A 27,632-nucleotide genomic window follows, 5' to 3' on the forward strand; every position below is an offset into this window, starting at 1 on the left:
TGAAAATTTTAATTCTATAATGGCTTCTCCTTGCCATCCATCATAGGTTAAGATACCACATGACTAATAAGTCAATGATTGCTGATAGATAGGAACCTCAGTTACGTATCTCCACACACAACATTTATAATATAAAATCCTTCAGAGTTAGAATAGTTCTAGATTCATCCCAATATGGCACGTTATTGAGAAGAGTTTCTTAACCTTTTAATTCATGCCCCTTTTTATAAACCTGATGTTTATATACATTCCAAATCCATTTGAAAATAGTGTCTATCACTTATCTCCCCACTTCCAAACCTGGCAAAGACTTTGGTAAATTTTATTTTCAGTAGTTTCTAAAACAAAAACAAATTAAAAACATACTTTTCAAATTTAAAGCTACATTATAAAATTATAAAATGGACTATACCGCTTACATATAATACCACTACCACTAAACCATTCTCTCCCCACACCTAACGGTTGAGAAATTTCACTGTTCCAGAAATCTGGCAGATTAGATATATGACATTTTCAATTTTTCTGAATTAAAAATACTGAGAATAATGAATTGAACAATTAAATTTTAAGTCCCACTTAAGTAGTTTATTTCTTTGTATCTTCACACCAAAATCTGCATTTAAGTGTAATAAATTTTATTAAAGTCAACATTCTCTAAGGCCAACTTTATATATTCAAAGGGTTTATAAAAGAACACCAGGCACAGAAACTTTTTTTTAGTAAATGTTTGAATATTATTTTCTAGACTGTCAAAAATGTATAAAAATTCCTTAGGAAGTCAAATGCATTACCTAATTTTGCTGTGTAAAAAATCTATACCTTAATTAATCTGATGAGTTTGATATTAAAATATCCCTAATCTTGGTTGTACATTATCTAGCATTAATACATTTTCTTGAAATTCCCGAATCATAGTGGCCTGCCTCTTGATTTTCCAGAGATTGGAATTATTTTAAACTCTTCAAGCTGACTGGGAGAATCTAGACAGGCAAGTGAAAGGCAACGCTCATCCTCCCAGCATACAGATTCCTGATACTGTGGCTTTTGATCTTCTTTGTATTAATACAACTGATATTCTAAGTGCCTCTATTAAGTTCTATTACTCTGTACTGATACTGAACAGTTGCCTCATGAGAGTCACATTTCTAGTTTGCAATGCAAAAATTATGAAAGTTACTTAGACGTTTCATTCTTCATCTTGTAGGAGAGAATTAAACATACCTTACAAAAACTCTCAAACAATTTTAAGGGCTGAAAGGGAGTCTAGATTATGGAGTCTGAATTATTTATTTCATATATGAGGTCCAATACAACATATACAGAATTTCCCCCAAATTTCCTTTATCTTTAAGAATAATGTCTCAATCTCCAAAAAGATATACCTCAAATGTAAGAGCTGCATTTTTTTCAGAACAATCAGCAACCAAACTACTTTTATTCTTGGAAGTGACCTTGCCCTGGCTGAGCCCAGACCCCCAGTCAGGTGAGGACAGCATCAGCCCTCCCAGAGTGGGGGCTCAGAGTAGAGACAGCAAGCCCGGAAACGCTCAGCCTCCACCTCTTCTTCCTGCCCCTCAAACCCAGGGGCCCTCAAGAGGCTCTCTGCCCTCCCACTGATTATTATTCTAAGAAAATAGAGGAAGGCAACCATGGTGATAAGGCACTGGAAAATATTTCATGAGGTCCTTCATTAGGGTGAGAAGAGGAAATTAAACTAGGTAACAATTAACAAGCTCTTCCTAATATGCCAGTCACTGTACAAAATGTTTTATAAATATTATTTAACGTTTAAAGCAAATCAATAAGGTAGTTATTATTCCTGTTTTACAAATAAGAAAACAGGGACTTGGAGAATTCAAATAACATATCCTAGCTGCAAAATGAACTAGTGAAGGATCAAGTCTTTGGACCTGGGTCTGTGAGATCCCAAAACCCACACATTCATATTCATACTGAGCTACTGACACTGTGTCAAGGACACTTAGGGAGGAAGCTGTATAAATTACCTACCTGGGAAATCAGAAAACCTGAAAAATCAGACTAACAGACAAATCTGAATTTGATACTGCTTTAGTAAGAAACAAGCAAGAACAAATTCTGAACTGAAACTCTATTAAGAGAAAAAAAAAATGACATTTTTCCCCTATGAAAAGCAACCTATAACACCTGCAAAATCTGATGTTTCCTAATGAAATAAGTTCAGTTCTCAAGACATAGATAAGCCAAAAGTATATAAAAAAAAACTACAGGGGCCGGGCGCGGTGGCTCAAGCCTGTAATCCCAGCACTTTGGGAGGCCGAGACGGGCGGATCACGAGTTCGGGAGATCGAGACCATCCTGGCTAACATGGTGAAACCCCGTCTCTACTAAAAAATACAAAAAACTAGCCGGGCGAGGTGGCGGGCGCCTGTAGTCCCAGCTACTCGGGAGGCTGAGGCAGGAGAATGGCGTAAACCCGGGAGGCGGAGCTTGCAGTGAGCTGAGATCCGGCCACTGCACTCCAGCCTGGGCGGCAGAGCGAGACTCCGTCTCAAAAAAAAAAAAAAAAAAAAAAAAAGACTACAGGGATCCCCAAAATTACTTTCAAAGTAAATCAACACACTCTAAATGTATTTGTGGTACAGGCCCACAATTGCTTATCGAAACTTCTGAAATCTAAAAACCTAGTTTTGTAACTCACTTGGTAGCAAAACCTGATCAAAACTGAGGAAGTTTCAATCAGCCTTTTTGCCGACCCTATTTGTGAGAAAAATCATTCACTTTGCTACAGGAATATTAATGTGCTTTAACATGGGGGTACCATCCCAGACCCATCAGGAGAAATAAGTAATACATAATCCTAAAGATTTTGGAAAAGAGATTGTGAACAGTATCATACTACTCAAGAAACTTTGGAACAAGATAAATGAGAAGACAAAATTAACAAAGACCCCCAAAGAGAGTCAAAGGTACAAGTAAAACTTAGGTGTCTATGGCTTATATAATTAGACTCAGATCTCAAGAAGTAACATCAGTTGCTAGAGCTCTTGGAAGTGTGTAGAGGGAAGAACAAGTTTATATCCTAACAGACACCCTACTCATTGCTCCAAATACTGTTGTAAAGCATGGACTAATTAAACAAGCACACTGGCATCCATGTCATAGTATGTTCTACTGTCCCTGGTAAAGGGTATCCACTCGCTTACACAGAATCAGTTTCTTTTAAAGAGTTATTTAACAGTGCATGGGTAATTTTCACCGCAAAGGATAATCTCTACCTCCAACTGCATTTTCCCCCAAATTCAACTGGTAATCCTCATTAAAACTTCATAAACCAAGGGTATATCTGTTAGTAACATATATCCACATTCTCAAAAACATCTTACTTTTGACACTTTCATGTCACAGGTCTTAGAAAGTATTATTTATCCTTCACAAAAATGTACTTAGTATTTAGTGAGATGAGACAAACAGAATTTCCTACATAGTCAATTAATACCTCAGAAAGACAAAATGTGTATCTATAACACCATTTTAGCATTAGAAGGTTAACACTCCCTCCACATCCTCGCCTCCTCCATTCCTGAAATGGAATTTAGGATTCAAGCCATAAAATCTTTACAGACTGGAAAATCAGGAACATCCTGTTGATAACCAAATAGGCTTAACAGCTGCTCATGGTTCTGAAAAGCATTTGTGCTAAGGAAACAAATCTGGTACCAATGCCTTCTAAATGACCTACAGAAAACGATTAAAGGAAGAGTCATTGTTTTTATTTTATTATTATTAGCTGGCAAATAAGCATTACTGACAGACTTTTTCCTGATGTCACTGGAAAAGCTACAAAAATGAGGGTGTTTTTTTTATTACAAAAAAATTCTTCACTTATGGCTGCAAATAAGGCAAATAAGCCAAATAAATCAAACACACAAGTTAGGTCCTTGAGAAAAAGAGATACTTTTCCTAAGCAGCGCAATCCAACAGCCTAAATACTGCCAGTCCAAAAACATTAAAACACTTCATGGTCTGAAATATTAAGATGTTTACTAGAATTTCTAAAGCTTATTCTTCACAAACTCAGAAGTTAAAAAACCACCTTTTGCTCAGGCATCAGAGCTGGGCCTTCCTGAAAAGAACCACATCTCTTACGCTCACAATTCACACTCCAGACAGAGATGTAGAGGCAGACACAGCTTTAACGTGCCTCTTAGTCTCCCTAGAAAACCTGGGAGCTCTGTAGGTACCCAGAACAACTAACTTCTTGGCCTTCCCTCCAAATGCCAAAGCCCAAAGTTACTTTGAGGCTTCCTGGCAGCAAGGAGCCCTAGAAGAAAAAAAAATAGGCCCAAGTTTCAGTTCCAGTTCTGCGTCTCTCCTAGACAGACACTAACTAGTCAGGCTCCTCTGAGCCCTCTAAGCCTTGACCTTTGGTGTCCATCCTTATCAGGCCTGCATTGCCCAACTGTAGCAAAAATCTTGCCAAGTTTGTTTATTGAGAATCCTCTATTCTCAGTATCTGCTCACCCTCATTATCTGATCAAATTCCTTATCTTCCACCCACTTCCCAGGTACCTGATGATCCTGGCCTGCCTTCAGCAAAAATCCCACTTATCCCAGAATCCCCTGCTTCCAATGTTTCCTCTCAGTAGTTTTCCATCCACTTACCTCCACCCTGTCCTTGGCTATCAATCCCCACCTGTCTATGCTGTATTCAGAGTTGAGCCCAGTTCTACACTGAGGTCTTTATTCTCCTGTTGCAATACTTCCTGAATAAAGTTCTGTTTTTATTACTTTAATCACTGTACAGCTCTGGTCTTCTTTGACAGACTACAGTTAAGTCACTTAGCCTCTCTGTGCTTCAGTAATCTCACTGGTAAAACAAGAATAAAACCTTCCTCACCAAGTTGTGGGGTAACCTAATGCATGCAAAGCAGCTATTCAGTGAGTGACACATGCATAGGCACTCATAAAATGGGTATTTTCAATTTCTTTATATTAGCTTTATACATTATTAAACACCAAAGGATATCCCAAATCAGGGCTAAGACACACGCTCTGACATGAAGCCTGTTAGGCAGTAGGTCATCCCAGGCTCCCTGTCATAATCAAACTCTAGGACTTCATAGACTTATGAAGCAGCCTAGAGATATAGACAGTTCCTTGGATGTGGGGCCAGAATCCTAGAAATGCTGAGAATTTGCAGCAAAGCAGTTTTTTAAAGGAAGCCCAATTGCCACATATTGTCATGAGCCAGGCAATGTGTTACATGATTTACATTGATCCTATTTGCTCCTCTCAACAACAGAAATATAGGCAGATAATACCAATATCACGAGTCAGGTATTGTAAGAATACAAAGATTAAGAATACATATTATACAAAGAATATCACAACCCACAACTCTAGGCTCTGAAAAAAAAATAAGTTTGTTTGGAGATTCCACCTCTAACGAATGTTGCTAGGGCCATCCTAACTCACTATTTTGGAACTCTTATAGGATATTATAAGAATTTATTTCTAGTCTTTTCAAAAAAGATGTGGCTACACATTTTTAAAAATATCTTAATGTTATATAATAATATTAAAAATTATGTGAAATTATAGTACATAGCTCTGGAGCCAGATTACTTAGGTTTAGATTTTATCTCTACCATTTACTACTACTATGTGATCTCGAACATAGTTTAACCTCCCTACTTGAGGTTCCTCAGCTGTGAATTGTGAATAACAATAGTACCTACCCTCTTATAAGGATTAATCCTTATAACATAAGTTATAAAACCTAACATAAAACTTAAAACAAATAACTTATAAGTTATACATTAACTAGCAATCCTTATAAGGATTTAGTTAACATATGTAAAGCATTCAGAATATTGTCTGAAAAATATAGTAAGAAATCAATAAAATATGGACTATCATTATATTCTATTTCTCAATCCTTTATAACTACAACGCATTTACTAAGACTCCATTTCAGTGAAACTGGTTCAATGAAGAGATTTTTTGAGGCTGGTTAAGAAGTAGGAAAAGTATTACAGAGTGCTTGGCTAAGTAATCAGGACTAAAGGACCAAAATGGCTAAAATGAGAAGGATACTCAAGTACTGATGAGGCAATACACTGCTGATGGGAGTGTAAACTGGTACAACCACATCAAAAAACTGACTGGCAGAATCTACTAACACTGAACAAATCCATATCCCAGGACCTAGCAATTCTCCTCCCTGGTATAACTAACAGAAATGTCCACAAAAACACATGCACTTAACTCTTCACGCCAGCACTATTCTTAAGAGCAAAAATCTGTAAAGTGCCCAAATGCCCATCAACAATATTGGGTATAATCACACAACGAAACACCACACAGCCCCAAGAATGAACAATCTGCCACTAATTACATAACAATAGAGGTGAGTTTCACAAGCACAATGTAAAGTGAAAGAAGCCAGACACAAAAGAGCATATGTGGTATGATTTGAATTACAGAAATATTAAAAACCAGCTGGACTTAACGCTGTGATGCAATACTCAGGCCTTCTGCAGGAAGGGAGCGGGCTCTCCAGGTTCTCGGCTGCCAGCAGACACCCAGCAGCTGTCACCCCGCTCAGAAATTGCTTCTATTGAAAGGAGAAGCAGCACCCAAAGGAAAGCCCCCTCCCATGGGCAGCCAACCCCTGGAAACACTGAGGTATAATGCCTATTTCCCATGCAACTTTGGACATCTCTGAAGGGCCTTTCCAGAGCTCCCCATGGACTCAACTAAAGCCTCCACTGAGACTGACTTGTAGCTCGACCTCCCCCTCTACAGAATCCTGCTCCCTTCCTTTCTCTTCCCTTCCAGAGGTGTTGATCCCAAGAGTTCTCCCTAAGAGACTTCCTGAACTCTCACCTCACTCTCAGATTCTGCTCCCAGGGTATCCAATCTTAAAGACAAGCTAATTGGGCCTATGATGTTAATGTGAGGGTACTGATGACTCCTATGGGGAGGACAAGTAGTGAACAGAAAGGGGCAAGAAGAAAAACTTCTGGGCGCTGATAAAATTTTTTTTTAATCTGGAAGCTGATTGTATGCCGCTGTTCCAATGGGAAAAATTCATTTACTTGCATCTATGAAAGATGTGCTTTTTCTTTTAATACGTCTGCAACTCAAATCATATATACTTTTTCATGTATACTTTCTCGTGTGTGTGTGTGTGTGTGTGTGTGTGTGTGTGTATACGTCAATGTGAAGTTAAAAGAAAATAAGACAAATTAGGAACTGATCAGAATGGGACAGAATCTTAAAGAACCCTTAGTCCTACCTATTCCACTTACTGTGCACTTAAACATAGTCTAGAGAGGTCTCAAGAAGTCTAATGTGAGATTACAAACCAGCTGGTGGCAACCCAGGCCCAGAACTGTGCCTGGACTGCTCGGCAACAGTCTTGTATTATTTCCACTAGACCATGCTCTTGCAGGTAGTGAGCAGAGTTGAATCTGAGGCCAGGGAAGGAGTTGCTGCAGCTAGCATACTGATACGGTTCAGGACACACTACTCCAAAATATGGCACCTTGGCATTTGAGAAAACAGCAGAAAAAACCAAGCCACTCTCACCTTCCCCTAAGGCAGTCATAAAAATGTAGCAGATCTTCCCCTGAAGTAGGTCAAAAGACCCTCATTCCAGAGGTGCCCATCCTATACCTAGAGGAAAGGAATGTGCCTATCTCTGAAAACACAAGGACACAGAGAAGAATATAAACAAAAAGGCTTTGCCCAGCTCCCCTCTTTAACAAAGACCTAGAACTTTGGTAACGGGACAAGATCAGTGTTGTTGTTGTGTCTGCAATGTGGCCAGCAATTACAAGAGGAGCTTGTGGCATAACTTCCCAAACACACCCAGCCCTGTTTGCAGGGAACATCCCCTCCTTCACAACTGGCACTAAGACCCACAAGAGCAAGTGAAACCTCTCCCCACCTTTCCTTTCTCAAGGCTGTCCCTAACATCCAGGGAACATCCCTAATGAGCAGGAGAGGATGTCATGTATGCTAAATGTTTGGAACAGGCCTACACAGCAGAGAAAGAGCAACTGGATGGTGACACTAGCTGTGTTGGTAAGAGTGGCTTTAACACTGCTGCAGTGAAAATCTTACAAGCAGTCTACCTCTGTTGGTCCGGCATACATCATGGGAGATGGGAAGATGGCCACCACTGTCGTCTCAGGATTCAGAACTCCTTCTTCCAACACTGCAGCATGCTGCTTCATACGCCACATCAAAGGAACGTCATCATCCTTTGTCCAGCCACCCAGAGGGTGGAGGAGGAGGACGGGGCGCCGGTAGCCCCTCTCTAGAAGTTGCTTATGGGTATCCTGCATTAACAGGGCATGTCCATTGTGCACTGGGTTGCGTAATTGAAATGCAAAGACAGCATCTGAAAAGAGAATTTCCAGAGTTAAGAATAGCATGCTTCTAACAGATTACCTTCCAAAGGATACGCAATTTTTCTTAAAACTTGATACTCAGGATTAAGCAAACATATGCAAACTCAGAAATCAGAAAACTGGTAAAAAAAAAAAAAATGTACTGCTCTGACCATTTACTCTAGGATAACATGACCTATACTTCTACTATACAATATTAAGTAAATCATACTTATCTGAGGATATGTAATATAGCAATCATGGATTTATAAGAATTACTTTCTTGCATTCATGGGAAATGAGAGCAATCATCAGACTTTCTGATTCTAACATCGTGGATCCACTGCTTACCACAGATATAAATTTTTGGTCTGTGCCTCAGTTACCCATCAGATCAATCCCTCCAAAGGACCTAAGATAATGCTTTACTAAGGGAGACAGAAAGGTAGAGACATATATTTGTAGTTTCAAAAATTTACTTACTGTCCAATCATGCTCACTTACGATTACTCTGCTCGACTAGAACCATATTTTGTTTTATGATCGAAGGTCTGAATTCTAGATTATAGTTTAGCAACAACAATATCCCGTAAAACAATGAAAACTACTAGACAGATGAAACTGGTTAACTCCTTATCTCCTGCTTACAACCCTGGCTTCATTCCTACCTGGTGCTTGCTAGCAGGAGACCTTTCTAATCCGGTTAGAGGAGCTCTGTATTTCGCCGCCCTCACAATACCTGACAAAGCATCATGCCATGCTGATCCAAGGTCGACTCAGAGAGAGGAACAGCCTCTCTCCTCTAACAATCTGTAAGCCAAATAGTACATTTTCTCCAATTTACTCTCAATTCTGACCCTCTTCTATCACCATAACAAAAAGGTATCACAGGAAGACTGTGGCATCCTACTTAACTGGAATTTTTTGTTTTTGTTTTGCCACATCATGTAAAATCCAAGATTTACAGCATGATCACTACTCTTGGAAGTTCCTCACGTTACCTTTATACATGAACAGAACAGGGCTGGTTTTCACAAAGGAAACAGCTGATACGACATTAGGTACAAAAGACAGAAAAGTCTTGATATACAAGCATTTAAAATTATTTTGCTTTGGGATGGGAGGAGGGAAATAGACCTCACATTTTTCTATCCTTCTCAATGTACTTCAAATTTTGTTTTACATATGGACCTAACATTTTTCTATCCTTCTCAATGGATATAGACCTAACATTTTTCTATCCTTTTCAATGTACTTCAAATTTTGTTATACATATGGACATAAAAGATCCCAAAATATCTCTTTTGACCACTAGAACTACAGATATACACACACACACACCTCTTCATTTTATCCTTTTTTTTCTTTTTTTTTGTAGGACCATCGTTTGGTCCCACAAACAGTGACTACCCAGTGGCAAGAAGCAAAACAAAAGCCCAAATTTTACGTTCTAAATACCATTCCCCACTTAAATAAACAAGAGCTCCTTGGCAAATGGCAGCTTTTAGCTGGGGCAAGGAAAGTACAACATGAGCTGGAACACCTTTTTGTACCACTAAGAAGGGAAGTGCTCAAAGAATAACGGGGACATCTCATGAAGGCTCATCTGACAGACCACAGTCTACACACTAGTGAATAAAGCCACACTATGACAACAGCAAGGACAGGCGCCGCCCTCCCCGTCAAGCCCCTCCCAACTCTGCTCTCAGGTGCCTGAGGTCACTGAGCAGAGCCCTAGGTACTAGTGATTTACAAACTGTGTCTTCTGACCAGAACTCTACCCAAACTCAGACTACTGTCTCCTCAACCGCCTCTTAGTGCTCCACAGGCACCTCACCAGCAATTCACCATTACCCACCTTAGAGGCTCAGCTTCCTTTCTTGCCCTGTCCTCCACATGTAATGAGTCCCTTCTGTTCCCTACATCTCATTTGCAGCACACTAATTACCAGCACACTCAGCCTTCCTCATCTCTTCACAAGATCTATCTTCAAACAGGTCTTCTTCCCCTATCCAACTTTACACAACAGCCAGTGACAGGGAAGAAATCCACCAGGGACAGGATGCAAATGCAGTTGGAGACATGCTGAGCCTGAGGAAGTAGTGAAATTGGCCTGCCCTCCAGGGGCTTGCAGTCTAGTCAGAGCAGGGGAGCACAGACGTTACCTAAAAGAGTAAATACACATTAAAAGGAATATAGTTCCCTCAACTCCAGTAGGACATGACAAGATTCCTTCACTTACTCCTCCACACTATTACCACAAGACTGGTGACGGCACTACCACAGTGTGGAGGAGAGAGTGAGGGAAGGAAAGAATGGGTGTCTTCACCTATACATGAGACTGCTGGACTGGATTCATTGATTCAACCAATTCCTTGCTGTTCCATCAACAGTGAGGATGAAACGTGAGCCAAATTCAAACGGCACTTTCCTGATTTAAGTGGTCCTTACCTCTCTACTGACTGACATAAAAATCTACACCACTTAAGGCCTTCTAACTGTGGCACCAACCTCACCAACCTTTTATATCTCATCTGCCTCTCTATGCTTTTTTTAAAGTAAAAACCATGAAACCCAATAAAATTTGATGAGAAAATCATCCATAAACACACTGTCCTGAAAGCATGGTCTTTTGTTTTGTGCAATCTTCTAGTTTTTCTCTTTGTTGCACACATTTTTACACAGCTATAATCAAACATATGACACGTCTATTCCGCTTGGCTATTCTGGTCTAACCACCTGTTTCTGACATCTTGTGGTTCTCTTGGAGCCACAAGGCTTACTGCTGGGCCCTATGAAATTCCTTCTTGACAGACTCATTCAGGAAGCTTACCCCCACACCTGGGTTCAATTACTGCACACATACAGATGGCTTCTCTTAGCCACATCTCTAAGTCCTTCCTTCCGGTTCACCGGACAGACGCATTACAAAAACTATTTCAATATACATTGCTCATTACCTACCCCTTTCCCTCAATTCTTCTACCTTTCCTATTACTGTCACATCTCAAGCCAAATTTGGGTCTGGTCCCCAAAGCCTATTCCTTCTCCTGTACTGCATGTCTACGTGAAGGAACTTGCCAGTAGAGCAAGTTCTCTCCCTTTCCTCTGGATTTCCTATCATCTAGTCCAGGAGCCAACACACTAAGGAAACAAGTGAAGTCTGATCCCTTTCCTTCCAGCAGGTAGAAGAGGAAGAAGAAAGTGAAGAAGGTTTTCCTGAGCACATATGTGTGACAAGGAAGGAAATGAAGATATCAGCATTCCCTGAAAACATGTAGGACAAGCCACAGACTGCTTCACCTAGAGGCATTGCCAGCAAGGACTGTTTTGGCACGGTGCAGAGCAACCCAGACTCTACTCTTTCCAAGCTGAGTATCCAAAGACATCTGAAGCTCAGCAAATAAATGAATGAGATGATGAGCAAGACAGTGCTCCTAAATCCTAGTCACCCTTCCTCAGACTTTCCAGAACTATGCTTCACATCCCAGCCCACAGCCAGAGCCCCAGTATCCACCCCAACCACTGAACACAGAATTACAAATCTTCTCGCTTCTTTCCTCTTAACTTCACTGTAAGATCTTAACTTCACTGTAAGACTGCACTGCATAGAGCAGTAATTAATAATTCCTTTCTTCCCTCCCACCCAAGGTTTCTATCTGCCTCTCTACCCCAAAGCTCCAAGAACAGACATTTCTGTTTTTCCCTAAATCAATACAGTAGCTAAACAAGACAATGGAATGGGTTGCCAGAGTTGTGTGTGTGTTTAATGTTTGTTTTTGTGGGAGTTTTTGTGAAGGGACCTGGAAGAACAAAGCAATCTGATCTCTCCTCCTTCCTTGGGATTATCATAAACTCACAGTCTTTCTTTTACTCAAACTGCTTGAGAGAGGGGGGAGAAATAAAGGAATGAGAGATGGACCCCTTGAACAAATATAAAGATATTAGAATTTTTCACAAACTGGTAACTTCATACTCTAAAGCATGGCAGCAATGAACTATTTTCTATTCTCATGACTAAAAATGCTTCCAAATTAAAGTAAGATGTTGACTATAAAGCTTTGTGCCAGTATATAAAGTTCTGTGCTGCTTATTTGCCATTCCCCTCCCCATCTATTCTCTGGTGTCCTGGGGCAGGGAGTGCAGGGGTCCCTCAGGGCTTCTCCTAGACGGGGCTGTTGTCCTCCTGCCTCGAGGGTGGAGGCATTAGCAGGCAACCAGAGGATGGACGGAGAAAAGTTTTGGGGGAGCTCTTCTCCCCACTATCAACTGCCTCAGCACTGTGATTCTGGCTGTGCCGGTGACCCTTCAAACAGCTTCTGCCCAGCGGCCCTCCCACAGCTACAGCTCCCACCTGGCTTCAGAAACACAGATTCCTGCTCTCACCCCTTTGGGACTGGCTAACGCTGCTTAATGCCACTAGTCCCTGGACATCTCAGCAACTCCTTGTAGGTTCCCTTAACTCTGACCATCCTTCTTTAAATACTCGCTTCATTGAATTATGCTCAAAGCCTCATCTGAGTGTGCCTTCTGCTTCCTGCTGGGAGCTGACTGACACAGGTTCCCCTCACCCAATCTCAGCTCTCTGGCTTGCTGCCACTTATCACTGAGATCCACTATCCACTTCAGAGCCAAACACAGATCTGCTTCTGACTCAGCTTTCTCATGTACCATCCCTAACTTTACTTAAAACATCCTTCTGATGTCTCCATTTACTCACTTAAAATGTAGTTTGTAATTCAGCAACTCTATAAAGCTTTCTCAGATTTATTCAACACTGTACTACCACACACTAGTCTGAAAGAAATTATGTCAACTCTTCCCTTTGCAATCAGCAAGACACCAATATTCTATGTTTAATAAACACTAACAGGCTCTGACTTGGCATAAGTGAAACGCATTCTTCCCCTCCAGGACATTGGTCAATCATCGGTAATTCAAAGAACTTGCCATCTGGAAATATATCACCTTGCAATCACCGATGTGGGTATTAAAGACTTCTCAATCCTTCCCAGCTACAGAGTGGTCTAAGAACAGTCACACTGATAGTGCTGTGCACAGGACAGTAGCCCAGATGTGGTAATCAAAGTACTTCTAAGATGAGGGGAGGAGGAGGAGGAAGAGGTAAGAAAAGAAATCCTAGATTAAGAAAATAAATAAATAAATTCCCTGCTTTCTCTCCCCTGAACACATCAGAACTGACTTGTTATTGGCTTCCTAAAAGAGTGAACAAGAACTACAAAGTAAACTCCTTGGTCTGTTGCTTATTTGCCTCAGTATAAAAATGGAAAAATAAAATAACACTCCAATTTGTGTTGTTTGATGTATGGCTAATAACTGGCTCTCAGCTACTTTAAACAAAGTTGCAATCATTCATTATGCAACACATTCTCTAAATGACTTAAAATGGTTGGCTCACAAAGAAGAGTGCGAAACAGATGTAATATGAAAGTCCCTAATTATGAACAATTCCTTGATAAGACCCTTTCAACAATGCCAACAACTAATTTACTAACATCAGTTCCAGATATGAATTCAATTTTTGGCAAAAATTTAAATAACATGGTCACAGCAAGTCCTCCATTAAACATGTTTCTGTTCACCAGCAGAAAACAGAAGAGTACAGATAATAAACTACCAGATGCTTCTGGTTGCAAATCACAGAAAACCCAACTAGAAGTATCTTAAATAATTTGAATATATGCTATCTCTTTGAATAAGAAATCTGGAGATAAATGATTCCCTGGTTGGATGAGAAACTCACAGTATAAGGACAAAAGTTAGCATATTTGGAATTTTCATGAATATAAAATGGTTGCAGGAACTCCAAACATCCAAAACAGGAAGAAAGAGAAGGGTGAAAAAAACAGAATTTGTTTGGCATAAGCCAAACTGTCGGAAAGAGAATCTTTCCTGAAAACCCTCTTCCTTAGAGCTCAATGGCCAGAAATGACTTAATGCACTGACCCTTAAATCACACACTGACAAAAAAGAGTGGGACATCATTATTAACTTATATCAGTCATTATTCATTCCTGTATATTGGGCCTAAAACATGTTAGCCAAAAAGAAGAGAAATGAGCTGTTATACAGGCAGCACTAAGTACAGCACTCAAAGAAGTTTCTGTATGAGTAATTTAAGCCAAATATTTGCTTCAAATTCAGGAGTAAAGCATAAAAGGGTAAAAAGGGATCCCACACTCAAAAACCCTAAAGGAGCCAAGAAAGAAATGTGAATGAGTTAAGCAGACTAGGTAGGAACTACGGAGCACTGAAGAGTGGGTGGCCCATCTGAAGCCTCCAGTTCTTAACCCATTTTATTAAATTCATAACACTTCAAATTTCAGCAGTCTACAGCAGAGCTTAGGTATAAACAGATATTCTTGCTCTAACCTTCACATGAATAATGTCTAGCTTCAGTTCACACAACAAAAATTAAGGCACCTGTATTACCATGCTGCTCTGAAGAAATGCCCAAGACCGGGTAACTTATAAAGAAAAGAGGTTTAATTGACTCACAGTTCCACACAGCTGGGGAGGCCTCAGGAAACTTACAATCATGGTGGAAGGGGAAGCAAACACATCCTTCTTCACATGGTGGCAGGAGAGAGAATGAGAACCAAGCAAAAGGGGAAGCCCCTTATAAAACCATCAGACCTTTTGAGAACTTACTGTCATGGAGGAAACAACCCCTATGATTCAACTACCTCCCACTGGGTCCCTCCCATGACAGATGCGGATTATGGGAACTACAATTCAAGATGAGATTTGGGAGGACAGCCAAACCATATCAACAACTTAATCTCTTACTACATAACAGTACAGTTTAAAGTCCCTTACACATCTTATCTCATTTCACTTTTTAAAGTAAAATGTTATGCTTTAGGTACCATCAATATCCTCATCAATTGTCCATGAGCCTTAGAGAGAAAAGTAATTTCCCCACAAACACATAACTGCTAGGTGGTGAAGCAGAGTCTGAACACAGAACTCTGAATGCCTACCAGGAGCATTCTGGAGTTCACTGACACTAACACAAACACAAATGAAATGCCTGCTCTTTCCCAGTTGTTCTGCAGTTGCTTGGAATGAGGGTTTCTGGTTCACAAACACGGCTTGGTGGCCAGCTATATACCCCAAAAAGGCAAACACATTCACCTGCCCTTTCTCAGCCACATCCATCTGATTTCTACACAGAAAATATGAAAGAGAGCAGCACCAGTGCTTAGGGCCAAACCATCTCTGCAGTGGGTGGGAATTAATTAGGAGCACAACTGCAGGATGCTTCAAATTTTAAGGCTTAAAAAAGCCTCCCCAAATCTACAGTGAATGCTGTTCCCTGATACAGAATCTTCAATTTGCAGGTATAGAAAGAGTATGGGTGCATCAAGGTAAGCACATCATTTACCCACCTCTGTGTCAAAGACCTAATAGCAGGAAGTTTGATATAAAAATCCTGTCCTGGAGTGCTTTATAATATAGAAAGCAGTATTATAAAGAACAGCATCTGCAGCTTCTCTATTCTCCTCTTAAACAACTTTTTCTGTTATTGTTTAATGTCTCTCTCTTCTATACCATAAGCTCCTAGAGTACTTATTTATGGATCCTCAGCACATGGCATACTGGCATATAAAGATCCACAAACATTTTTTAAATGAAGTGAACATGGTAAAAGTTCCATTGTTCTATTATTTGCTGCGATACATGACATTCATATATTGGAAGTACACAGTGTATATCTGGTGATGTTAGGCTTAACCAGCTGATTCTTCCTTGTTAAGTTTCTTTTACTTCTGTAATTCTATACCAAAAATTTGTACCCAAAGACAGTTTGATGAATTGTTTTGAGAACAATTTCTACACACAGTGTTGTTTCTTTTAATTTTTGCTTTAAACAACTTTCTCTATTGTTTAAATCGTGGTCATGTTTCATTGGTACAATGGTATGATACAATGCTCATATATCATCATTTGCTGTGATACATCACCATATATACACTGTGCACTTCCAATATATGAATGTCACGTAAAACATTGAGATACATGACATTCATATATATATATGTGTGTGTGTATATATATATGTCACGTAAAACATTCTGACATAAAAAGCATATTTATATGAGTGAATTATTCAAATAATATTCTATAGTTCCATTCAGTTTTAACATGTGAGTTTTATAATAAACGAAAGGTAAATTCTATATTAGCATCTAGCTTCCAGGGTATTCAAAATGTCAAATCAAGTTATACCACTATAATGAAACTACACAGGTTTTGATTGACTACCTTTCTTTACATATTCCACTGCTATATTTACCTGTACTCATCATTGTTTTACATTTTAGTAAGCACTAGAAAAAATCTTCTAGAACTTTCTCTCCAAGCCGACCCCTATTAGGTAATTAAATCCATGTCTTACCAGCATTCATATCTTTAAATTTCTGCTTTAGCTCAGTAGGAGTAAGACGATACTGATCAAGACCATCATTCCAATAAACTCGATCCAAGACTTGAAGATCTCCTCCAATCAGCCAATCTCCTTGTTCCATAACCATCTAATAGGAAGGAAAAAAAATTTAATGGAAACGGAGATCAAAATAAGTAAAAACATTTCTCTCATATAAGCTAAACACAGTCATTGTAAGCTACTCTCATCTTAAATGAGGTAAATCTGACTTATCAACTAAATTGGCATTAGAAATGCTATAAAATTATAATCGATTTTGTGATTTCCCAAAAAACTTGTGAAATAACTATCTTTACATATGAAAGGCAAACAAAAGCAATGTAAATAATTATACCTTTTCAAGTAACAAAAACATTCTTTTCATTATTATTGTACATTGATTAACAGAACAATTTGTAGCCCTCAGTCATCCCACACTCTGTGTTCTCCAATCCTAACCTTTTGAAGAATTAATGATCATTGAGTTAGATAAAAATTCATGCCTTCCAGTCTCCACACCACCTCAAATTTCTTACAATTTTACTACTTTCTTTCCCTGCATCTGAAAGGAGGAGCTATTACCCTCCAGGACCTGTTCATTTTTGCAAGGCAGCTCCAGCCCTCCTTTTCCCCATGAGGCTTTGGCTTATGTGCCAACAACGTGCCCAGCTTCTTTCTCAGTCCACCTTAACACACCTAACAACTGACAGAAATTTGACTTCAATAACATTCCACATACAACATACACATATAATAAATGAGGTACTTTGATGAGAAATTATATTTCACTGCTTTCACAAACCACCCTGGTGAGGGCTCCCTTAGCCTCTACCTCACATGCTCATTATAAGTACACGCCTAAGCATACGACAAGACTGTATACTCCAAGAGCTGAAACACTGTGCCGGTGGTGTCCCTGGCCCTGCATTCCCAGCATCAGCACCTAGCTCAGTGCCATGTATATAATAGAGATTTAAAATATGTTTGCTGAATAAATATTTATCTGGACCAAAATGACAAGAGCATAAACACTCATCACACTAATCTAAGGTCCACTCTCTATTCTGCAAAATATTAACAATTCCAATGAAAAGTCAATACACAGAAAATGCCCACATTTCAGCACAAACGTCACTGGCAAAACAGGATAAAATGCGCGAGGTTTTTTCAGCACCTTAATGTAGGGGTGGTTCCTGCATGTTGTTCCCCACTGTCTGGCACAGCGCTCCTCTTTCCTGTGCTCAAAAAACTCTGGATTGCGAAGAATGGCCACACGGCGGCCCTCATACATCAGAGCAAATGCTGTAGAGCCATCCAGCCTCTCTTTATCTTCATGAGTAGCAGTCAGAACTATAGGTACTGACAAGTTAATGACACCTCCTGCAGAGCACAAAAGAACATGAAGCACACAGCTTGGATTACTCAACAGGCTTTACTTATATCCACCTTTCACTTCAGGGGACACTTTTCAAATAATAAAAGGTTGTGGGTCCAGTGACAGTATTCAACTGGTACCTGGCACAGAAAAACGAAAGACAGAACAAGCTATAAAGAACAGGGAGAATAAGCAATGAGCTCAGAAGTTTAAAAAAAAAAAAAAAAAGCAAAAATTAAAAGAATCAAATTGTCTTTGGGTACATTTTGGCATAGAATTACATAAGTAAAACAAACTGTTTAACAAGAAAGAATCAGCTGGTTAAGCCTAAAATCACTAAATATATATTGTGCACTTCCAATTTTCCAATATATGAAACAGACAAAGAACTACGATTCTGGGCCTTTTCAGGAAAAATTTACATCCTTGTTGATAACAGGATGACATAATAACTATAATTTATGTGACAAGCTGATTAAGTATACTTGAGTATCCTTGAGATAGGAAGACAGAACTATCCAAAAAGTCTTTTTTTAATACAGTCAAATTCAAACTGATATCAGCTATCACTAACCAAGAAATAAAGACAGTAATGGTTGCATTTAAACCAAAATGTGTTGTCAGTGATACTAAAGGCACGGTCTCAGCATGCAACCTTGCAAGCTGTAAAAATCTTTTTTCTACTCATCATCTATAGGTTAGAAAAATAAAAAAATGTGCTCTCATATTCACATCTGGACTATTTATATACTAAAGAAATCATATTTTTGGACATTCTTTGAACAAAGTATGTCAACCAGAGTAATGAAAACTGCTTGGCTGCTTTTTAAATTACTACCACTAGGTAAAGTGTAACATGGAAAATGAATAGGTAGATTTGCACCAAGTCCAAGACTAAATCATTATAAAGGAGGTAGTCCACAAGACTTTGCAATTAGTTCCAAGGAAGAAAATCAAAATGTATTATTTAATCTTTATGTTCTTGTGATAAAGTTTCTTGAGAAGAATGATTAGGAATTATGTTTTCTAATATCTATTTCACCACCCAGTTAAAAGAAGTCACAAAACAAAAAAACTTGGTAGCAATTATAGTAGGGTTCTGTGACATTTAAAAATATTTTCATAAGGTAGTAAATTAATCTTACCAACAGTATACAACACAAAATTAAAGGCTGCTGGATTATAATGTATAATACGTTGGACATCTTTTTTTTTTTTTTTTTTTTTTGAGACAGAGTCTCGTCCTTTCGTCCAGGCTGGAATACAGTGGCACCATGATCTTGGCTCACCACACCCTCCACTTCCTAGATTCAAGTGATTCTCCTGCCTCAGCCTCCCAAGTAGCTGGGATTAGAGGCACAAACCACCACCTCAGGTGATCCACTCTTCTCCAGTGATCCACTCGCCTCAGCCTCTCAAAGTGCTGAGATTACAGGCGTGAGCCACCGTGCCTGGCCAACATCAACTTCTTTAACAATTTTTTGTTAATGTTTTAAAAGAATAGAAAGGACCACATTTTTAGCCACATATTTCAGAATTCCTTAACTAGGACTCCACAATTCCTCATTAGAAGGCTCAAGCATGAGCTTCAGTACCACAAAAAGCAGCACACACATGCCCTGGGTGGGAAGCAGCTTTCCACAGTGATCAGGCAAAAACAGCATAGAATAACTGTATGTGTTTTACAATCCATCCTCAGCCCTGATCCCTAGATTTCCCTCTCTCTCTAAAATAAGTAAGAGTCAGGAAAGGGAAAAACAAAAATGAGGTATCACGATTCACTTAAATAAAGTGTTCGGTACTGATATAACTTAGTCTTATAAAGCTACCTCTACTAAGATGTTTCCCTACTACTATTTGTAAACAGTGACAAATCTCTGCAACTACACAATTTCTCTGCCATATATAATATAATTTTGAATGTAAAATGTCTTACCATCCAGAAGACAATCAAAATGAAGGCACTGCAAGTACTCCCTCTCTCTCATAAAGCCATTCAATGGGGTTGCCCAACCTTCTGCCAAAACCTGCACCCACTGCATATCCACCTAGTAAATTTGAAAGTAAAGCAAAATTTTCTATTGCATGTATATATGAGCAAAAGCAGTGATGATCTTCAGGAATTTAATTTTGAAAGCAATGGAAACAGTGTAAGGATGAGTATAGATTATACCAAACTAACAAAGAATAAGGGCACTAGGAAAACATTTCCTTTTCCTATTAAATTTAAGTAACATTAGGCCTCCAAGTATTTCTAATAAGGACAGCCTCTCCTAAACTCGTGGTTCTCAACCTTTACCTCAAACCCCTGGAAAGCTTGCTAAAATGATGATTGCTTCACCTGCAGAGTTTGATTCAGTCAGCTTGCTGTGGAGACCAAGAATCTGTATTTCTAAAATGTTCCCAGAAAATGCTAACAGTGATGATCTAACACTTTGATAACCACTGTCCTTAACCAAGAGAAACTTTATGGCCAGATGAGGTGGCTCACGCCAGTAATTCCAGCACTTTGGAGGCCAAAGCAGGCAGATCACCTGACATCAGGAGCTCAAGACCAGCCTGGCCAACATGATGAAACCCAGTCTCTACTAAAAATACAAACAATTAGCCAGGTGTGGTGGTGCATGCCTGTAGTCCCAGCTACTTGGGAGGCTGAGGCATGAGAATCGCTTGAGCCAGGAATCGCTTGAGCCCAGTAGGTAGAGGTTGCAGTGAGCTGAGATCACACCACTGCACTTCAGCCTGGGCAGTAGACTGACACTATGTCTCAAAAAAAAAAAAAAAAGGCCTTAGGAGACAAGGAAACTCAAATGACCAATAAATGTATGCAAAAGATGGTTGTGCTCATAAATCATCAGGGAAATGTAAAATGATGGCATAATCATTTCACAGAGAAGACTTCGACTTTATCTATAAAGCTGCATTTTATTTGACAGTTTGGTACCTCTACAGTGCACCCAAGCACACGGCTTATGATCTCCAAAAGGAACTAGGGCTGGTTGGAGAAAAGGCTGAGTCCAATTATAGGACTAGAGGGTACAAAGTGAGCCTGGAACATCTTGCTGAGCCAGGAAGCAAGGAATCTTTCCAAGATTAACAAAATCTTGTTGGAAAGACACAGGCATCACCCCACTGGCCAGCTAAGACCATTTAAACTTCAAAGCGGAAATATTGGCTGAGGACACTTGACATACAATAAATAAGAAGAGCCTTGGTCCATCAAGTGACTCGCAAAAAAAGTGACCATAAAGTACTGTATTCTCTGTATTCTAAAAAAAGGTGTATAGAATTAAGTACCTTCTGTTCTGTGGTCTTGTTAGAAAAAAAAAAAAAAAAAAGGGAAGCCACTGTACTCCAGTCTGGGCAACACACGAGACTCTGTCTCCAAAAAAAAAAAAAAGGAGAAAATTTAAATAAAATATTTTCCAAGAAAAGTCTCTTTTACCCATGACAGAGTACTCTTCATTTTGCAAGACTATTATTTCTTGAACTTTGAGATTTTTAGCATATCCCATCAGAAAATTAAAGGACCAATGAACAATGTACTTATCGTTAATGTAAGCTGGATATGCTCATTTTTTAACTGGGCATACAGCAGTGGCTCTCCATTGAGAAAGATAAAGCACCTGGCCGAGTGGTGTGCAGTAAAATGCAGCCTACTTTTTACTCCCGGAGTATGTTTGCCAATGTGTTCCACTGCAAAATCAAATACTGGCAAAGTACTCTCCTGCTTCAATTCACAGGAAAAAAATTGTATTCATGGAGAAATTTTTTTTTCCAAAACCTTTGATGGTGGCTACTACTTGTTTCTACTGGAATTCAATTCTAGATGGTATCTGTTAGGGGTTGAACGTCTGTGTCCTCTCAAAATTCCTATATTGAAGCCCTAACTCCAATGCTACCATACTTAGAAACAGGGCTTGTGAGGAGGTACAAAGAATGGCAGTGTGCCTTCCAGATGCTCTGCCAACTGAAGAAATTTGAGAACCAATGAATTGAAAAAAACATTCCATTTAGAAAAATCTACTGTCTTTCTGGATTCTAGAATCTGACATGTAAATTTATAGTCATTCATTCTCCTTCTCTCTGCCTTTGTCTGTGTGTATTCACTCCATGCAGTCTGTAAACAATAAATTCTGTTGTTCTTTTGTAACAGTTCACTTCCTGAGCTGCTCTGCTCTGTGGTTCTCCCTTCTTGTCATTCCCTGGGATGTCCTGGTTTCTGGTCAGAAACCCAATCACACACACAAAGTGCACCAATATAATTTACTCCCATCAGGGATTTCGGTAACAACTTAAAGAGTCTTTCTTCAAGCCTAGAAGTTTTGTTTTGTTTTCCTTTCTCCTTACTTTCAGATGTGGCACTTCCCTGGGTATTTTGGGTTTTTACTATATTAAAAGAAAGGATGGGGAATCCAGCTTCTAGTCCAAATACTTTTAATCTCCCTTTTTTTAAAGTATACATAAATTATAAAACTTAAAATTCTCTAAGATTTGAAAATGATAAATTATAGTTTCCATTCTCATCATGCTTAACTAAGCAGTTGTTTTGGGAAAGACAGCTAATGATATCATCAGAGCTAAGATACACAATAAAATTATTCTTAACAATATAAGATGGAGAGAGTCAAGTTTTGGCAAGGGATTAGAAAATATGTCTGAAGGGGAGAATGTTTACTTAGTAACTATGGATTAGTATTTCTTGACCTTTTAGGACACATTATTTCTGATATGCCTAAAGATCTCATATAATATTTGTTCTTTGAAAGTTCAAAATAAATAAATATTATTACTCAAAGCAAATCAAAATCACGGTAATTTGGGAACGTGGTTGCACAAATTAAACACATTCCCCATCCTTAGAAATTGTGATATATACCACAACATCTTTGCCCCCCAGCTAATACCACCCCAGGCCTCAAATACTGCTGTAAGTCACAAATTTAACAAACTACTGTACATAAGGCTGTATCACTTGGTGTGAAAAGCAACAAAGAACTTACTTTGTTAATTTTCAGTGCTGGTAATGTTTCCGCATCTGTTTTTGCCAAATGAAGTTTATTTTCTGGCACATATAGTTCTTTTACTTCATAAGATGCATCCACAGGTACAATATCCTACATAACAACAGGAGTACAATTTAAATGTTTGGTTCAAGAATTTAGAGTTCACCAAAGGTATCTTAATGAAGAAAATCTCTCAAAATGAAACCAAAAAGTAGTATAAAAGAAGGCTGTGAGTGCTATGTTCCCCTCAATCAATACTCTCAAGCAGATAGTATCCCACATACAAGAAGTAATTAAGCACAATGTCCCATTAACTACTGGGAAATAATAAATTCCTAAAATATACTACATATGTCAAAATCAGGCAACTACAAATGAGAGTGGTCTCAAGTAAGAGGTAACAACAAAAAGAATTTGGAAACAAGCAAACAAAAACCACCTGAACCATCACACTTATTATCTTTACCATATCATGAAACCATTTTATTCCAGCTTTTATATATACCTTTATCACCACTGTCAGGAAAGCCACCTTTTACCCACACAACATAGTATTCTAGAATGTCAGCTTTACTTCCACCACTGTGGTTTGAAAATCAGAACTTTTTGATCCCACATGAAATGCAGCCTGGAATTTTTATCCAAGCTCCATGTACTCATTTATAAAACACTGGGATGGTGTTTTTCCCCATTTATACTACAAGTACATATTTGTGAAAACAACATAACCATTTACATACTGCTCATTAGGAGCTCTTTACAAGGTTTGTTCACAACACTTGACATATCCCTAAGCATAATTACTAAATGTGTCTAATCACTTTAAACACATCTGTCAGGTAACCTCTACAACCATGAAAAACTGGCACTGATGGAGGGCTTTTCATAGATGTGTCCAACACTTTGTTATTCAAAATAAAGTAATTCTCAGAAGAATGAGAAGATAAGCCAAAGACTGGGAGAAAAATATGCTCAAAAGGCATATCTTTAGATAAAGGATTGTTATCCAAAAATATACAAAATAAACAATTAAAACTCACCAATAAGAAAATGAACAACCGAAATTTAAAACTGGGCAAAAGACCTGAATAGACATCTCACCAAAGAAGATACAGATTATAAATAAGCATATGAAAAGATGTTCAACATCATTAGGAAATTGCAAATCAAAACAAGACAGCACAATACACCTATCAGAATAGCTAAAATCCAAAACACTGACAACATCTAATGTTGCCAAGGATATGGAGCAATAGGAACCCTCGTTCATAGCTGGTGGGGATGCAAAATGGTACAGCCACTTTGGAAAACATTTTGCCAGTTTGTTACAAAACTAAATATACTCTTACCAGCAATTTCACTCCTTGAAATTCACCCAAATGAGATGAAATCGTACCTCCACTCAAAAATCTGCACAGGGTGTTTAAAGCAGCTCTGTTCAGAATTGCCAAAAGTTGACAGCAACAATGTGTCTTTAGTAGGTGAATAAGCAAACTGTAGAACATCTAGACAATGCAATATTAGTCAACACTAAGAAGAAATGAGCTCCATGAAAACATGGAAGAACCTTAAGTGAGAACTGCTAAGTGAAAGCAGCCAATCTGAAAAGGGTACGGACTATATGATTCCAACTACATGACATCAATTTTGCTGTGAACCTGAAACTTCTCTTTAAAAAAGTCTGCTTTTTTAAAAAACAATACAAAACAACAAAAAATTAATTCAAGATGAAAGAACTGGATTTTTAAGGATACTCTCCACTATTTTTCCTGAGGAATAGATGTTCTTTAGAAAGAAACTTCAATTTATATTTGGTCTTACATGATATGTTCAGTAGGGAAAAAAAGGCAGATATGTCGATCAAAGCCACATGACTTCATGAAAGACCTAGGTGCTACCACTCAACCAATCAACAACTATGGGTTCTGAAAACCTAAAAAGAACTATTCTCTTACATTTCTCCTAGTTTCTCACACATCCTGTTTCCTCAAAGACAGAACAAGAGACAGTTCAGCAGTGGCTAAATATGTGCCAAAATCAGGCTCCTCCTACTGGTAAATTCAAAGTCTCTGTCCTGTCTAATAATTAAAAAATAAATAAATAAAAGAAGAACAAACATCAAGGAAAAGAAAAAGAAATGTTAAAATCAAAAGACAGACAAGAAATAAACACTGTATACACAATAGCAAATTCAGCCAGCTGCGCTGCTCCTCGGGTGCAGACATGAACGGCATTTTCTGGAGGCCCCTTGTCCCTCCAGGGTCTCACTGTTCACAGGAGGAAAGCAGAAAAGTGTGTGAGGCACAAACCCAGCACAGCATTAGACACTTCATATACCTGCCAAATCTTCTGCAATTAAGCTTCCAGCAGGCACCCATAGCCGAAAGCTAACTATTGTGTTTACTGAGGGTAAATAACACATGAGGGCATTAAAAAATAATGGTGAAAGAAGAATGCTCCACCAGCTGCTTCTGTGTGCTCTTTGTAGATACAAATATGAATGATACAACCAGGTACTAATGGGGCAGATTATTTCTAATGAACCCACACTATAGAGGGCATGTCTTAAATTTTGCCAAGGAGTTCAAAGCAGTGACAAGTAAATATACATAGTTTATACATAATACCAGGAGGAGAAATCACATATAGAAGAAAAAAAGGACTCTTCCTTAAATCCAGCATGAGATACAGCTTATCTTCCAACTCCAGAATTATTTTAATACATTTATTTTAAATTATAAAATAGCAGCAAAGAGAACTTGGGAATGAGAAAAACAAATCACCCTGTATCCCAGATATGGTTATCATTGCCATTTTTCTATCTTCCCTTTGATCTGGTCTCCATCCATAGGCACATCACAGGACAAATGGTAGTTTAGCAGTCTGTACAAAGCCTATTATTTCAAGTAGAAAATAATAATTTAGAGTCAATCTTTCCTGGAATGACAATATGATGCGCATTAAGTGAACTACACATACATTCTGTATGTTCAATTAGCTTCTTGGATATGTAAAGCCTCCAAAGATGCCTTGAGGCATACAGATTCCCTGCAGCTACAAAGTAAAGAATTGAAATCCTCTATACTAGGGGGAGAAAACACTAAACATAACAAGTTACACAAAAAGTCAGGCACTCATTAGGACTTTTGTGAGGAAGAGTATGATACGGTTTCACTCGACATTTACATATTTACATAATCACAAAGCTTCAGGGGCATAACATCTTCAAAACCAACAAGATACAAAAAGCAACAGGGGTCTATAGGTCAGTTATTTCCAATATTCTTATCACTAAGAATATGAAGTAAAAAAAGAGGGCAGAGGCTGTTTATATTTAAGATCTGAGTTCCAATTCTAAGAGTGCAATCTTAAGCATCTTACAACGTGTCTCCCCAGTTGTTTAAAAAAAAAAAAATACAGAAAGATACACACATACATGTTACAGGGCTGTTGTGACAATCTAGTGACTCAAAGTACCTGAACAGTGGAGGATAACATTAGTGAGAACTGACTACACCACCAGACATTGTTCTAAGGGCTTCATGTGAATTTTAATCCATTAATCTTCACACAGTCCTACTTATGAAGGCAGAAGAAACTACTGCTATCCCCTCTTTACAGAGGAAATCGAGGCCCAAGAGAGGTCAACGACTTGACCCAAATCCCTGCAATACTGTCTTTCAATGGACTTAACACAAAAAGAATACTCAATAATTAGACTACATTTGCTACATGCCAGGAACTTTAAGCACTCGGCATATATCAACTCATAGAATCCTCTGCACAATCCTGAGACAGGCACTTTAATTATTTCCCATTTCACAGATGAGTGAATTGAAGCCCAAGAAACTAGACTATATCTTCCAAGGTCATATAGTTGAGAAATACTGAAAACTAAGGTATTAAGTATTTTGTCACACAAATTTTTCTTATTTTCATGATTTTATTAAACATAATTCCCAAGTTTTTAATCAGCACGTGATCTTTCAATGCGTTGCCAAGGTTCTAGAGAAAAATAAAAGATATTCAATATTCCAGTTAGGCCTAAACAGTTCTACTAAAGACAAGTAAGCAATTTGCAACCGACTGTTCCAAACCCTGCCACTGTGAATAATCAAGAACCTCCATTTCCACTACTGAGTATCCCTTAGCAGGACACGCAGCCTGGGAACAAATGACAAAGGACTCTAGAGAAGAGAAGAATCTCATTCTCAACTTCAATGATAAGAAAAACTCTATATAAAACTTTCTTTGCCATCTCTGAAATGTATATTATTGTAAGGATGCGATATCTTTTTGTACGCTGACTATGGGGCTTGACTAGTCTTCCCTAGGTTTACTGCTGAAAATTGTCACAATTCTAGAGAAGCAGAGGAAAGCATGCAGCAGACACATCTTCTGATTTTTACTGGCTACAA

The 27,632-nt window shown here is 38.6% G+C and overlaps 1 protein-coding gene across 6 annotated transcripts in view; it reads right to left on the bottom strand.

Moving 5' to 3' along the window:
- PAPSS1 (3'-phosphoadenosine 5'-phosphosulfate synthase 1) overlaps positions 1 to 27,632 on the bottom strand; it is a 103,598-nt gene that overhangs the window by 26,553 nt on the left and 49,413 nt on the right. For all 6 annotated transcript variants that reach the window (XM_001085840.5, XM_078002074.1, XM_015138979.3 and 3 more), the window contains 5 exons: positions 23,212 to 23,325; positions 20,145 to 20,256; positions 18,008 to 18,213; positions 16,807 to 16,942; positions 8,127 to 8,395 (listed from right to left, as the gene is read on the bottom strand). In XM_001085840.5, the coding sequence (XP_001085840.5) occupies positions 8,127 to 8,395; positions 16,807 to 16,942; positions 18,008 to 18,213; positions 20,145 to 20,256; positions 23,212 to 23,325 (837 nt within the window). The remainder of the gene's footprint in view (positions 1 to 8,126; positions 8,396 to 16,806; positions 16,943 to 18,007; positions 18,214 to 20,144; positions 20,257 to 23,211; positions 23,326 to 27,632) is intronic.

The sequence above is a fragment of the Macaca mulatta genome, chromosome 5, assembly GCF_049350105.2.
Source record: "Macaca mulatta isolate MMU2019108-1 chromosome 5, T2T-MMU8v2.0, whole genome shotgun sequence".
Lineage (NCBI taxonomy): Eukaryota > Metazoa > Chordata > Mammalia > Primates > Cercopithecidae > Macaca > Macaca mulatta.